The sequence below is a fragment of the Tachysurus vachellii genome, chromosome 24 (assembly GCF_030014155.1).
Source record: "Tachysurus vachellii isolate PV-2020 chromosome 24, HZAU_Pvac_v1, whole genome shotgun sequence".
In the NCBI taxonomy this organism is placed as follows: Eukaryota; Metazoa; Chordata; class Actinopteri; order Siluriformes; family Bagridae; genus Tachysurus; species Tachysurus vachellii.
The window spans coordinates 17,618,109-17,633,321 of record NC_083483.1 but is presented as its reverse complement, the minus strand read 5'-3'; the positions used below and the strand labels follow the sequence as shown (position 1 = coordinate 17,633,321).

The following is a 15,213-nucleotide window of genomic DNA, read 5'->3' as shown; positions in this document are numbered from 1 at the left end:
ACATCAGCTGTGACTCCTACAGAGAGATGTGAGCTCCTCCTCAACCTGAAAGCACAGATCTGTTCTTTACCTGCTTCGATTTTTAACTGGTTTACTTCTATGTTTTTGTGATTACAGAGTGAAAGGACTTGATAATGTGTACAGCGACCTCTCTGCAACCCAGTCCAACACTGTCTTCAGCTACACACAAGACTACCTCGAGTACCAGTCCAGCCAAGGTATGTGTGTGTTTTTGCTTGTGTATTTGCTATGTGTTTGTCAGATGAAGAATATGGGCTAAGTCAGGAGTGTCCTACATGCACTGGTCTGATATCATGAATCGGAATGCACAACAGAGTTTTTTTCAGTAGTGCCCTATGTTGCCTCACAGGCCTGAGCTGCTACGGCACAGGAAGCTTCTACGTGTTCCTGAAACAGTTGTTCCTCAGTTTCGGATTCCCCGACCTGAACGATTTCCTGTCCCTGATCCCAGCCGACCGCCAGGCACAGGTATTTCTGCTGTATGACACGGATCGCGTCAGTGAATCGCTCACTAATAGTTTAAGTGGCAGCCAACGAGCCTTCCACATCTCCCTCTGTAACGAGTGTGTTGTCTCCCCACTGCCTCCTCTAGCTTTTGAGCTCCATCTCTCCGGAAGAACTCAGCGAGTTTCTGAACAGGCCGAACACAGTGAACAATGCGTCTGAACTCTGCAGCCTCCTCGACGACTACAACAGAACCAATGAATACCTGGAGACGGTACACCTCTTAGTCCACGTGGATAATTTGCCTTTATCGTATGAGAATTAGCTTATAGATTAATCTCTGTTTCTCTGTACAGGAGCCTGTTCTGCCCTCTGCTGTGGCTAGCTACACGTTGGGGTGTGTGTGGTCTCGTGCTCTCACCGCCTCATCTCGGGCTGAGGTAGAACAGTGGTTTAATGTCACACTGGTTCACTACCTACCCTACCTCAACTCTCATCTCATCAGCTCCGACCAGCTCAGCGGTGCCTCCTGCCTCTCATACAGAAAATTGTGAGTCATTTTTGGATGTACCGTTACACAGGGCTTTCAGCACAAGCACTGCCTCGTGTTTGTTGTTCAAACGAACTGAGGATCTGTAGTAAAATCACCTCTATATATGTGTCTGTGAGCAGGGTGTCTATCTTGGGGGACAACTACAATTTTTCTGCAACTGATTTCACCCCAGCTGATGTGTACAGCTCTATTAAAGTGTATCTGAACAGCAGCGGTAAGAAGAACTACATCTCTCTCTCTCTCTCTCTCTCTCTCTCTCTCTGCTGCATATTCATTTCCTGTATTTGTGTGAGAAAAGTAAATGTGTCTGAACATAACTGTGTGTTACAGATGGCAGTCCCCGCTGCTATAACTCCTCAGACCCTCTTCTGAACTCCACCGCCTGGTTTGCTGACAACATTGGATTCTTCATCACTTTCATCAAGCTCACTGATCTGCAATCATTCCTATCAGGAAACATGGTATAATACAAACACACACACACACACACACAAACAAACATGTCTGTAATCATCCATTCAGAGATTTACAGGAATGATCGTCTACAAATATCCGTTATCTGCATGACAAAACACGCATAGTGACACCAGTGTGTGTGTGTTTGATTGTGTCCTTTAGTCACTTGTGTTCCTGGAGAACTCAGAAAATCTTCAGCTATTCAACAGCCCGGGCATTTCCACCAGTGTCCTGGAGTACTACACAAACGAGTTATACATCCAGAATCCTGACTTCAACCTACTCGGGTAACACTCTACACCAAAGACTACACACGAAACAACTACGTATTCTATTCATTCAACCAACCTCGTGAATTTGACCCCCTCAGCAAACGCAGTACAAACTATACGAAACATCCTTGTATGCGTATTTAAAAGGTTGTCTTTGTTCTTAAAGCTTGCCAGCTGAATTGCTGTGTCAAACTGATGCCTCCGTGTTTGATCGTCTTGGAGATGCAGACATCACGACCATCCTGAATCGCATCAACTTCTGCACCGAAATAAATCCAGAGGTGATCAATCAATCAGACCCCGGTCTGTTCAACCGGTCAGTTATTCAGTAGCAGTGTGAGTTACCTACAATCCTCTTCTCCTTTCAGGTCACAGCGGTGCTGGTAGCAAAGTTCCCCGATGTATCTGCCTCCACCATCCAATCTTTGGGCAGCCAGTGCGTGGGCCTGACTGTGGGCCAGATAAGCTCCGCCCCCTCCGATGTGATAAACAGTTCTCTGACTATACTCAGTAACATCAATGGCTGGGACCAGGGCCAAGTGAACTCCCTCATCCAAAGCATCCTGAGTGCAGGCTTTACTGTGAGTGTACAATGCACACTTGTCAGAAATGTGGGTCTACGCTACTGGAAGTGAGACCACTTCTGTTTAGAACAACATCACAAAATACCAAGTGTAATGGGCAAATTTCAAACACATTGTATTGCTGTTCAAATATTCACCAACTTCACTGTATATACAAAAGTGCTGTCATTTTATATGGTGTCTTCTTGCTTCCAGATCCAATACAGCATAATTGTACTTTTTTCTTTGATAAAAGTTTCTAAATAATATAATAAACAATTATCTGATTGTTTTGCTTCACAGATCAGCAGTGCCTCCTCTCTGGAGTCCCTGGGAACACTCATCGGTGGTGTTCCCTCTGCAACCTTCTCAACCATCCCATCTTCTCAGTTTCTGTCTTTATCTCAGAATCCAACATTCGTCGATAACATTCTCTCAGCGCCAGTTATTCTGCAAACTACATTTGTCCAGAAGGTATTCTCTCTCTCTCTCTCTCTTACACACACAAAATATACAAACACACACCTTTAGAATACACTACACTACATTACTGGAATGGAGAAATAAATGACTGTCACCTACACAGGTTTAATTCAATTTAAAATCAGTCCATTGCTCAGAATACAGTTTGTTTAGTCTGGAAAAGTTGAAGATGACCTCCAACACTTTCTTGCAGGTAATCTCTGTGGATCAGACCAAAGTGATACAGAATGTTCCGGATGCACTGGTGATGTATATTCCACTTGTTCTACTGACGTCACTGAGCTCTGGTGACATTTCACTAATCAATAACAAGAGCTGGAGTCATGAACAGGTAACTGTACCGAGTAACATTATCAGATAATCTTTTTGTCGTAACTGAAATAGTTGTAAATGTCTAACATGGCTTGACTGTGATCACAGCACTTACAGATGTCTGAATTCCTGTGGAGTTTGGATATCAGAGTGTAAAACACATCAATAAACTTTTGAATTCTTTGATTTTTTTTTCTAGGCTATGATGTTGTTTGGTGCAGTGGCCAGTGCCAGTGATGATCCAGAAGAGTGAGTTAGAAGCACACACTGTCTCACATGCATGCATATACACTCACTTGCGTTGGGTGAACAATCCAGATGTCTAAGATTCTGCCAGAGTCCAGATAGATGCTGTTTTTTTGGTTCACCACTGCGTGTATGTCTGTGTGTGATTATATGTGTGTGTGTGTATTTCTCTACAGTCTGTCAGCATCAGTACTGCAGGGATTCTCCTGCAGCTCAGTTCAGACTCTCCCACAGGAAAAAGCCAAAGATCTAGTGAAAGCCTGTAGACCACGTGCAGGCAGAGACAAGGTCCTACTGGAAGAGGCTCAGGTACACACTCTGATATTCATTCACATTCCACACACAGTCTGAAACAGAGGCAGCAAGTGGACCCAAACACATACTGCTACTTGAGATACCACACAATCACGGTGTGTTCTGTGTTTCAGCTGACCTGCATGTACAACTACGTGAAAGACGATCCATCTGTTAGCTTTACTGACGTCCCCTCTGATATGCTTCTGTACTACAGGTGTGTAACACATTTATATACACACTGTACTGTATACAAATGATAAGGCACACTTCCTCTGCATTCCTATATGGAGGATTATCTTCCAGTAGGTAAATAATATGGGTGGGTCATGTGCAATCTGTAATTTGTGTGTGTGCGTATGTGTTGTAGCTATGACAAGGTCCAGAAGGTGAATTGCCAGGCGTATTTCAGTGCCCTGGGCAGAGCAGATTTCTCCGTTCTTTCCCTTGACCTCGACAAGACGACCGTCCTGTTCGACCATGCAAAGGACTGCCTGGTAAAACATACACAGCGAGATGTACATAGACATAGACCAGCACACTCGTTATTAGCACTTAAATGTTATGGAAAACCAGTCAAACAATCTTACAATAGGATTGTGTCTCATGATATTTCACTGTTGAAATCTACATTTACAGCATTTAGCAGGTTCCCTTCTACAGAATGACTTACATTAGTGCTTTCTGCTCACTGAGAAACATTTACATTTACAGCATTTGGCAGATGCCCTTATCCAGAGCGACATACAAAAGTGCTTTCAAGTCTCTGTCATTGAATACATCAAATCTGGTTCACTAGGTTACAGACCTAAGATACCATGAGCCTAAGTCACTGTTCAAAGTCCATTTCCCACTGTAACTTGCAATAGAACGGCTCTGGAAAGTTCCAAGAATTCCCAGAATTAACCTCAGGTTTGCTGACCTCGAAACACAGAGAAGAAGATATATGGGCAGAGCAGAGGCAGTAAACTGCCTCGAAGCAAACACAGTATTTCAGGCAAAATCTCTGAATTCAAACACGGGTAACATCCTGATGTTCAAACAAAAAGACAGTCCAAGATCTTGACAGTAAACACTGGAATCCTCACAAGAAGCCAGTTCTTACACATGCTGTACTTTAATGAGACTCTCCTTCATGGTTTGTGACATTATAGGGTATATCTGGTGTGAGTCTGACCGGGCATCAGGTGGAGGTTCTGGGGAATATGGCATGCACACTGGACTCCTCCTACATCCAGAGCTCTGACCCCATAATTCTGGAGAACCTGAAGAACTGTGGAGATCTTTCTGATTCTCAGATGACCGCTGTACAGTCAGTGCTCCTCAGTGGGAACACTGCTTATGGGTGAGACAGAGATTAACGCAGATTACTGGACATCTTTTAATCTGGTAGTGCTGTAGGAAAGGTTCATTATGGACCTTCACATCAGTAATATTTTACTACTAATTTTAGACCTGGTGTCAACATGGCACAACTCTAACGAAAAGGTTTGTGTCTAGAGCTGAGTTGTATAAGAAATGAATAAGATCTCAGATTTCATTGATTTTTTTTTTCACACATCAGCAATCCCTCAACGTGGAATGAGGACACTGTGGAGCAACTCAGCAACCTGGCTGTCTATTTCAAATCAAACCTCTGCGACAAAATTCCCTTTGTATGTGAATCCGTTTTGTTTTAAATTGGCGTTGCGATTGATTCAGTGTTTCCGTGTTGAGCTTTTTGAACTAATTTCATGTCTTTACTCTGTGTGTGTGTGTGTGTGTGTTTGCATTGTTGAAGAATATAAAGAGGAAGTTCATTTCAGCCCTGAGGAAGCAAAAGATCCCGTTGAAGAAGCTAAGGGCACTGTTTACAGAATGCAACACAGAAAGCACTAGCGGTAAAAGTACTTTACAGTGTAAAACACAGTGAGTTACAGGGATCCAATTTAAGTTTCTATCCTTCAATGACCATGTTGTTCTATGTCTACCAGTGAGCAACATCACAGCGGTGACCATTTCAGACCCATCATTTCCTTTTGGCTTTAACTCCACACAGTTTGATCTGTATCTGGACATCACTGTACTGCAGGAGAACCTGGCAGCCATCACTGAGAAAGTGGTGGACACCAGCCTCCAGACTATCATTCTCAACAAGTTAAACCAGGTCAGCAGCACTGAACACTGAATTGTTTTCTAAATGTACCCCATAAATCATGGTTTGTTTGTGAGTTGTGAGTTTAAAGACTGTGTGGGTGGTGAATTTATCCACACAATATTTTGTACAGTGTGTGATAGGTGTTCAATTATAAATTCTTGTTTTGTGTGCATACGTAGATTTACCCATCAGGTCTTAATGACGATGTACTGCAGCTGCTGGGTTCCACTTCTCGTGTGGCCACTACTGATGACATTAGAGAGTGGAACATTACCATAATTGACACATTGTCCTCTTTGATGGACTCAAATGATGGACCCTGGGAAGAAGAAAAGGTAACGTGTGTGTGTGGGGGGGGACACACGAAATATTGAAGTATAAAGAAAGAGAGAGAGAGAGAGAGAGAGAGTTTATATAAAACTATTTCATACCTCATTTGAAAAAAAGATTAATATTTCAAAAGGTTGATATTTTTAATGATATGTTTGCTGCAATAATCATTTTTGTGTATTTTGTAGAGTAAAGCAGTCATTATGAGGTATCTGAACACGGGGAATCACTCTCTGGGAAGTGCTGAAATAAATGTAGTTGGTTCCAACATCTGCACTTTAGACATCAGTGTGCTGGAAAATATCACTGCTGAGAGTCTAACGTAAGTACATACTCACAGCTACATACAGACACAAACATGGATAAACAAAATAATAAGAGTTAAGAGTAATTTGAGTACAGTAGTGCTGTTGTAGTTGACATTTTGTCCTATACGCAGGTCAGTCCTGTCTCCAGATCTGTCCTCATGTTCCATTGAACAGAAAACTGCTCTGTACACCATTGCCAACTCTTCATTCAGCAGTCAACACAGCAGCTCCACAACATTCTACCAACTCATCAGCCCTTACCTGGGTAAAACAATCCACTTACACAGAAAGACTAAAGATACACACTACATGTAGGTGTAGTGCTCTAAAACAGAAGTAGTTGGATTGAAATAAAAGTGCATGCACATATAGTAGTAGTAGTAGTAGTCTTTATTGTCACTGGTCACAGGTAACCAGCGAAATTAGCCATCAACCCGCCCATACATACAATACATACAATATGACAAGGGGAGGACAGGACAGGAAGACAGGGGATTGAAAAGAAATACAGCATAACATGAGGGAAGGGAGGAGAAAAAAACAACAACCCCCAGACTATGCTCCGGTGGGGAGTACAGTGTGGGAACAGGAAAAAAACACCTCAGCAACATAAGCACATAAACAGTACGCCATAAACACACGACTTGCAACAGGGGAGGGGAGTGGGGGGGGTGGAGGTAATCCAGCACAGGCAAGCAGCCATCAGGTCCTGTGGCCTTTATCTTCGGCGCTGGTCACAGACCCGCTTGTCAGACTGGCGGTACAAAGCGGCGAAGGCGTGGGATGGGGGGTGGGGGGTGAGTGCATATCTTTATATGTGTGTGTGTATGTATGTAAGTGTAGGCCTGGAGAGTCGTTGCTCCCGGCATCAAATCTTGGTGCCACAGTTCGCAAGATTGTCATAGCGATACACAGCAAATTGCCATGGAGACAACCTTGATTAGGTCCCAAAGAGAGTCAACAATCAGCAGGTGTCTGTAGAAGTGGGGGAAGGAAAGCAAGAGCGTCTCGCTGCAGTGCTCTTCCAGGGGAATTGTTGTTCCAACAGCAGCCTTGGCCGAGGCCAGTGCTGGTTGAGGGGGAGCCGAAAGCAGATAAGATTAGGATTGTTTGGTCTTGGGGCGAGTAGACGCATTCCAATTTACACGACTACTCTCTTAGTCCATTCTGGTCTCCATATCGATCCATTTTTCTTTCCAAAGCAGTGAGGTTCTCCATGATGTTAACCAAAACAGTATCCAAAGCAGTGAGCTTCATCGTGATGTTATCCATATTGCGGTTATTAGTCCCAGCCTCAGTGCTGACCGCTCTGCCCACTGCAGTCCTCCACGGAAAGAATGTCCTCCACGGAAAGAGGCGCCAGACACACGACCCGCCACCTCTCCCACGCGTCCATCGTATAGCCAGCTGCGAACGTTCCGGCAGGGCAGTCAGGTTCCCCCGAACCCAAACTTCTCGTCGAGAAGATGGTGTCAATTGCGTTGAGAGACCAGTTTATCAAATCCATGATATTTTAGTTTGGAGAGCAGTGCGGAGAGAGTCTCTCAAAGTATAAGACAATAGATGAGATGAAAGAAGCAAAGCAGGGAAAGTAGAGGGGAGGAGAGGGAGAGAAAATGCGACCGCCTTCGTTGAGAGCCAGAGAAGAAACACTGCACACACTCACACATATGTTCATTCACTCACACTCAAGGCACAACTCAAACCCTCTGAATTTAATTGTAAGTGTGTGTGTGTGTGTGTGTGTGTGTGTGTGTGTGCAGGTGGAGCTCCTGTGGAGGATATTCAAGCTCTTTCGACTCAAAACATCAGCATGGACATCACCATATTCATTAGTCTGAATCCTGCTGTTCTCACGGTATAAAACAGGAAATGACCAGAATAAATGTTTCAGTTGTAAGAAGTAAAATAAAGAAAACTGCATATGAACTTGATCAAAACTGTTTTGGTTGTGCCAGATCCTAAACGTGAGCACAGTGAGGGCTCTAATGGGGGTAAACTTGGCTGATCTGAAGCTGTTTGAGAACTCCTCAGTGGTTCAGTCCTGGGTGTCACAACAGAACCAAGCTGATCTGAACACGCTGAATCTTGGCATCACCAACCACAACCCTTGTTATGGCGTAGACAGGTAAGCCTTTTATGGCATAAAAAAAGAGAAACTTAATAGAAAAAAGGTTTTAGGAGATGCATAACATTCTTTTTTCCACACAGTCACCCACTTGATAGCGAATTTGCGTCCGGAAATGTTTCCGCAGTACTGTGCAACTTTAGCATTCCTGACTATGCCTGTTCATCAGTGAGTCCACAATGAATAAAATACCTCTTCAGAATTTCAGTCTTGTTACACAGAAGATGAGCTGACCACAGAAAACTCTGTTTCTTGTCTTTCAAGGTTGTTGTATTGTCCTCTAATGATCTGGTCACACTACTCACATGCAAACTGCCAAGCAGCCTGAGCGTCTCTAAAGATGCTTGGAAGCTTTTCTTCCAGAGCTTTTCTGGACCTTTGGATGATGCCCTGGAGAGGTTTTCAAACATGGTATGTAAAGTCGATCAGTGCTGTAGTTAAAAATGACCTTAAAAATCAACGTTTGTGTGTGACTGAAGAATGTAATCTCTCATGTAGACATACAGCAGCAATCAGTCTGACCCTAATATACTTGACGCCATCGGGGAGGTGATAATCGACAAGTTCGCCGCAGCACAGCTGACGAATGCCACTTTCATCACGGACTGGTTCCACATAAGGCTCAGACCATTTTTGTCATCAGTGTCCAAAGATTTTCTGTCCAGCCTTAGTTCAAAAACCTTCAGCTGTGAGACCTACCAAATTGTGTACGTGTGGACAATGGAATTTCAGAACACAACGTGTGTTATTGAGGACATAGAGATGAAGTAATCCATGGCAAAATCTCATCTGTTTCTCCTCCAACTTAGGGTGGAAGCTCTCAGCAGTCAAGAATCTCTCATGAAAGAGGAACAGAAGCAGATGATATTTAATTCGTTCATCTTTCCCTTCCTGCTAAGAGATGATCTTCCAGGTACGCAGGCCACTTTTAGTTGTTTTGATACAGAAACCAGGCATTCTTAGACTTGCTTTAGCTTGTTCAAATTAAGACAATTGCTTGCCTGAATGAAAGAAGCCAGGAGCCACAAGAGAATATTCCCATTGATTTAACTAATGGTCTCTGATGGTTTTAGACCCTGCCTGCCTTTCCAACACTTCTGGCAGCGACGACTGGCTTGAAAAGAACCTTGGCGGTTTCTCCGATTATGCCCCCTTGGAAGAGCTCAAACTTCTAAATGCAAATTTCTCTAGCGTGAGTAACATCCCAGCTGCGCCAAGTGTATATTTCTTGTGGGTTTGCAATTGACTGTACAGTGGTAGAAAGGGTTGGTCTCTGGATTTTAGTGGAGAAAACAGGCAGCTGCCCTTCGTTTTCCTTGTAGACCTGGTGTGAACAGAATGTGTAACATACGTGTCTTGTCCTGCAGGTCGCAGTGTTAGGCTTACTGTCCAGTGAACAGAAGGCACAGTTCATCTTGCAGCCGGATTCAGGAGTGTTGGGAAATGACTCTGTGTTTCGAGAGGTGTTTACCAGTGTGCTCACATCCTCAGATGTGAATCAACTTGGCAGCTTCTTCGAAGCCTTCAACCAGACTGTAATACAAGTGAGGATCTCTGCAGTCTTTAAACCAGGGCATATGTTCTTTTGAAATTCGACACATTCAATCTATGAATAGCAGTTGATGAAGTCCAAGTGTGACTGTTAATCCATGCTGCTATGTGTTTGCAGATGAACGTGACTATTCCTTCAGCAATATCAGACAGCATTCTGAACATGACACTCTTGGATCTGGTGCCTCACTTCCAAAGTTTCAGCCCAGAGGACTTTGCCCTGTGGTTCCAGACTTACCTTTCATTGTTCCTTACAAGGATTAGTTCAAACACCCTGTCGATCATCCCCATAAACATCAGCTGTGACTCCTACAGAGAGATGTGAGCTCCTCCTCAACCTGAAAGCACAGATCTGTTCTTTACCTGCTTCGATTTTTAACTGGTTTACTTATATGTTTTTGTGATTACAGAGTGAAAGGACTTGATAATGTGTACAGCGACCTCTCTGCAACCCAGTCCAACACTGTCTTCAGCTACACACAAGACTACCTCGAGTACCAGTCCAGCCAAGGTATGTGTGTGTTTTTGCTTGTGTATTTGCTATGTGTTTGTCAGATGAAGAATATGGGCTAAGTCAGGAGTGTCCTACATGCACTGGTCTGATATCATGAATCGGAATGCACAACAGAGTTTTTTTCAGTAGTGCCCTATGTTGCCTCACAGGCCTGAGCTGCTACGGCACAGGAAGCTTCTACGTGTTCCTGAAAGAGTTGTTCCTCAGTTTCGGATTCCCCGACCTGAACGATTTCCTGTCCCTGATCCCAGCCGACCGCCAGGCACAGGTATTTCTGCTGTATGACACGGATCGCGTCAGTGAATCGCTCACTAATAGTTTAAGTGGCAGCCAACGAGCCTTCCACATCTCCCTCTGTAACGAGTGTGTTGTCTCCCCACTGCCTCCTCTAGCTTTTGAGCTCCATCTCTCCGGAAGAACTCAGCGAGTTTCTGAACAGGCCGAACACAGTGAACAATGCGTCTGAACTCTGCAGCCTCCTCGACGACTACAACAGAACCAATGAATACCTGGAGACGGTACACCTCTTAGTCCACGTGGATAATTTGCCTTTATCGTATGAGAATTAGCTTATAGATTAATCTCTGTTTCTCTGTACAGGAGCCTGTTCTGCCCTCTGCTGTGGCTAGCTACACATTGGGGTGTGTGTGGTCTCGTGCTCTCACCGCCTCATCTCGGGCTGAGGTAGAACAGTGGTTTAATGTCACACTGGTTCACTACCTACCCTACCTCAACTCTCATCTCATCAGCTCCGACCAGCTCAGCGGTGCCTCCTGCCTCTCATACAGAAAATTGTGAGTCATTTTTGGATGTACCGTTACACAGGGCTTTCAGCACAAGCACTGCCTCGTGTTTGTTGTTCAAACGAACTGAGGATCTGTAGTAAAATCACCTCTATATATGTGTCTGTGAGCAGGGTGTCTATCTTGGGGGACAACTACAATTTTTCTGCAACTGATTTCACCCCAGCTGATGTGTACAGCTCTATTAAAGTGTATCTGAACAGCAGCGGTAAGAAGAACTACATATCTCTCTCTCTCTCTCTCTCTCTCTCTCTCTCTCTGCTGCATATTCATTTCCTGTATTTGTGTGAGAAAAGTAAATGTGTCTGAACATAACTGTGTGTTACAGATGGCAGTCCCCGCTGCTATAACTCCTCAGACCCTCTTCTGAACTCCACCGCCTGGTTTGCTGACAACATTGGATTCTTCATCACTTTCATCAAGCTCACTGATCTGCAATCATTCCTATCAGGAAACATGGTATAATACAAACACACACACACACACACACACACACAAACAAACATGTCTGTAATCATCCATTCAGAGATTTACAGGAATGATCGTCTACAAATATCCGTTATCTGCATGACAAAACACGCATAGTGACACCAGTGTGTGTGTGTTTGATTGTGTCCTTTAGTCACTTGTGTTCCTGGAGAACTCAGAAAATCTTCAGCTATTCAACAGCCCGGGCATTTCCACCAGTGTCCTGGAGTACTACACAAACGAGTTATACATCCAGAATCCTGACTTCAACCTACTCGGGTAACACTCTACACCAAAGACTACACACGAAACAACTACGTATTCTATTCATTCAACCAACCTCGTGAATTTGACCCCCTCAGCAAACGCAGTACAAACTATACGAAACATCCTTGTATGCGTATTTAAAAGGTTGTCTTTGTTCTTAAAGCTTGCCAGCTGAATTGCTGTGTCAAACTGATGCCTCCGTGTTTGATCGTCTTGGAGATGCAGACATCACGACCATCCTGAATCGCATCAACTTCTGCACCGAAATAAATCCAGAGGTGATCAATCAATCAGACCCCGGTCTGTTCAACCGGTCAGTTATTCAGTAGCAGTGTGAGTTACCTACAATCCTCTTCTCCTTTCAGGTCACAGCGGTGCTGGTAGCAAAGTTCCCCGATGTATCTGCCTCCACCATCCAATCTTTGGGCAGCCAGTGCGTGGGCCTGACTGTGGGCCAGATAAGCTCCGCCCCCTCCGATGTGATAAACAGTTCTCTGACTATACTCAGTAACATCAATGGCTGGGACCAGGGCCAAGTGAACTCCCTCATCCAAAGCATCCTGAGTGCAGGCTTTACTGTGAGTGTACAATGCACACTTGTCAGAAATGTGGGTCTACGCTACTGGAAGTGAGACCACTTCTGTTTAGAACAACATCACAAAATACCAAGTGTAATGGGCAAATTTCAAACACATTGTATTGCTGTTCAAATATTCACCAACTTCACTGTATATACAAAAGTGCTGTCATTTTATATGGTGTCTTCTTGCTTCCAGATCCAATACAGCATAATTGTACTTTTTTCTTTGATAAAAGTTTCTAAATAATATAATAAACAATTATCTGATTGTTTTGCTTCACAGATCAGCAGTGCCTCCTCTCTGGAGTCCCTGGGAACACTCATCGGTGGTGTTCCCTCTGCAACCTTCTCAACCATCCCATCTTCTCAGTTTCTGTCTTTATCTCAGAATCCAACATTCGTCGATAACATTCTCTCAGCGCCAGTTATTCTGCAAACTACATTTGTCCAGAAGGTATTCTCTCTCTCTCTCTCTCTTACACACACAAAATATACAAACACACACCTTTAGAATACACTACACTACATTACTGGAATGGAGAAATAAATGACTGTCACCTACACAGGTTTAATTCAATTTAAAATCAGTCCATTGCTCAGAATACAGTTTGTTTAGTCTGGAAAAGTTGAAGATGACCTCCAACACTTTCTTGCAGGTAATCTCTGTGGATCAGACCAAAGTGATACAGAATGTTCCGGATGCACTGGTGATGTATATTCCACTTGTTCTACTGACGTCACTGAGCTCTGGTGACATTTCACTAATCAATAACAAGAGCTGGAGTCATGAACAGGTAACTGTACCGAGTAACATTATCAGATAATCTTTTTGTCGTAACTGAAATAGTTGTAAATGTCTAACATGGCTTGACTGTGATCACAGCACTTACAGATGTCTGAATTCCTGTGGAGTTTGGATATCAGAGTGTAAAACACATCAATAAACTTTTGAATTCTTTGATTTTTTTTTCTAGGCTATGATGTTGTTTGGTGCAGTGGCCAGTGCCAGTGATGATCCAGAAGAGTGAGTTAGAAGCACACACTGTCTCACATGCATGCATATACACTCACTTGCGTTGGGTGAACAATCCAGATGTCTAAGATTCTGCCAGAGTCCAGATAGATGCTGTTTTTTTGGTTCACCACTGCGTGTATGTCTGTGTGTGATTATATGTGTGTGTGTGTGTATTTCTCTACAGTCTGTCAGCATCAGTACTGCAGGGATTCTCCTGCAGCTCAGTTCAGACTCTCCCACAGGAAAAAGCCAAAGATCTAGTGAAAGCCTGTAGACCACGTGCAGGCAGAGACAAGGTCCTACTGGAAGAGGCTCAGGTACACACTCTGATATTCATTCACATTCCACACACAGTCTGAAACAGAGGCAGCAAGTGGACCCAAACACATACTGCTACTTGAGATACCACACAATCACGGTGTGTTCTGTGTTTCAGCTGACCTGCATGTACAACTACGTGAAAGACGATCCATCTGTTAGCTTTACTGACGTCCCCTCTGATATGCTTCTGTACTACAGGTGTGTAACACATTTATATACACACTGTACTGTATACAAATGATAAGGCACACTTCCTCTGCATTCCTATATGGAGGATTATCTTCCAGTAGGTAAATAATATGGGTGGGTCATGTGCAATCTGTAATTTGTGTGTGTGCGTATGTGTTGTAGCTATGACAAGGTCCAGAAGGTGAATTGCCAGGCGTATTTCAGTGCCCTGGGCAGAGCAGATTTCTCCGTTCTTTCCCTTGACCTCGACAAGACGACCGTCCTGTTCGACCATGCAAAGGACTGCCTGGTAAAACATACACAGCGAGATGTACATAGACATAGACCAGCACACTCGTTATTAGCACTTAAATGTTATGGAAAACCAGTCAAACAATCTTACAATAGGATTGTGTCTCATGATATTTCACTGTTGAAATCTACATTTACAGCATTTAGCAGGTTCCCTTCTACAGAATGACTTACATTAGTGCTTTCTGCTCACTGAGAAACATTTACATTTACAGCATTTGGCAGATGCCCTTATCCAGAGCGACATACAAAAGTGCTTTCAAGTCTCTGTCATTGAATACATCAAATCTGGTTCACTAGGTTACAGACCTAAGATACCATGAGCCTAAGTCACTGTTCAAAGTCCATTTCCCACTGTAACTTGCAATAGAACGGCTCTGGAAAGTTCCAAGAATTCCCAGAATTAACCTCAGGTTTGCTGACCTCGAAACACAGAGAAGAAGATATATGGGCAGAGCAGAGGCAGTAAACTGCCTCGAAGCAAACACAGTATTTCAGGCAAAATCTCTGAATTCAAACACGGGTAACATCCTGATGTTCAAACAAAAAGACAGTCCAAGATCTTGACAGTAAACACTGGAATCCTCACAAGAAGCCAGTTCTTACACATGCTGTACTTTAATGAGACTCTCCTTCATGGTTTGTGACATTATAGGGTATATCTGGT

The 15,213-nt window shown here is 43.6% G+C and overlaps 1 protein-coding gene across 1 annotated transcript in view; it reads left to right on the top strand.

Annotated features, from left to right (window-relative positions):
* Positions 1–324: 324 nt before the first annotated feature.
* The window catches only part of LOC132839242 (uncharacterized), a 43,242-nt gene continuing 28,353 nt past the window's right edge, over positions 325–15,213 (top strand). Inside the window, exons 1-43 of the mRNA XM_060860118.1 lie at positions 325–489; positions 614–739; positions 822–1,015; positions 1,138–1,232; positions 1,349–1,479; positions 1,637–1,761; positions 1,913–2,027; positions 2,115–2,327; positions 2,613–2,783; positions 2,986–3,123; positions 3,304–3,353; positions 3,527–3,659; positions 3,779–3,861; positions 4,015–4,141; positions 4,799–4,989; positions 5,209–5,299; positions 5,425–5,524; positions 5,618–5,790; positions 5,961–6,116; positions 6,300–6,433; positions 6,551–6,684; positions 8,183–8,277; positions 8,378–8,547; positions 8,631–8,715; positions 8,812–8,958; positions 9,046–9,254; positions 9,357–9,460; positions 9,621–9,739; positions 9,915–10,091; positions 10,217–10,419; positions 10,509–10,609; positions 10,762–10,880; positions 11,005–11,130; positions 11,213–11,406; positions 11,529–11,623; positions 11,744–11,874; positions 12,038–12,162; positions 12,314–12,428; positions 12,516–12,728; positions 13,014–13,184; positions 13,387–13,524; positions 13,705–13,754; positions 13,930–14,062. Of these exons, the coding sequence (XP_060716101.1) occupies positions 325–489; positions 614–739; positions 822–1,015; positions 1,138–1,232; positions 1,349–1,479; positions 1,637–1,761; positions 1,913–2,027; positions 2,115–2,327; positions 2,613–2,783; positions 2,986–3,123; positions 3,304–3,353; positions 3,527–3,659; positions 3,779–3,861; positions 4,015–4,141; positions 4,799–4,989; positions 5,209–5,299; positions 5,425–5,524; positions 5,618–5,790; positions 5,961–6,116; positions 6,300–6,433; positions 6,551–6,684; positions 8,183–8,277; positions 8,378–8,547; positions 8,631–8,715; positions 8,812–8,958; positions 9,046–9,254; positions 9,357–9,460; positions 9,621–9,739; positions 9,915–10,091; positions 10,217–10,419; positions 10,509–10,609; positions 10,762–10,880; positions 11,005–11,130; positions 11,213–11,406; positions 11,529–11,623; positions 11,744–11,874; positions 12,038–12,162; positions 12,314–12,428; positions 12,516–12,728; positions 13,014–13,184; positions 13,387–13,524; positions 13,705–13,754; positions 13,930–14,062 (5,865 nt within the window). The remainder of the gene's footprint in view (positions 490–613; positions 740–821; positions 1,016–1,137; positions 1,233–1,348; positions 1,480–1,636; positions 1,762–1,912; positions 2,028–2,114; positions 2,328–2,612; positions 2,784–2,985; positions 3,124–3,303; positions 3,354–3,526; positions 3,660–3,778; positions 3,862–4,014; positions 4,142–4,798; positions 4,990–5,208; positions 5,300–5,424; positions 5,525–5,617; positions 5,791–5,960; positions 6,117–6,299; positions 6,434–6,550; positions 6,685–8,182; positions 8,278–8,377; positions 8,548–8,630; positions 8,716–8,811; positions 8,959–9,045; positions 9,255–9,356; positions 9,461–9,620; positions 9,740–9,914; positions 10,092–10,216; positions 10,420–10,508; positions 10,610–10,761; positions 10,881–11,004; positions 11,131–11,212; positions 11,407–11,528; positions 11,624–11,743; positions 11,875–12,037; positions 12,163–12,313; positions 12,429–12,515; positions 12,729–13,013; positions 13,185–13,386; positions 13,525–13,704; positions 13,755–13,929; positions 14,063–15,213) is intronic.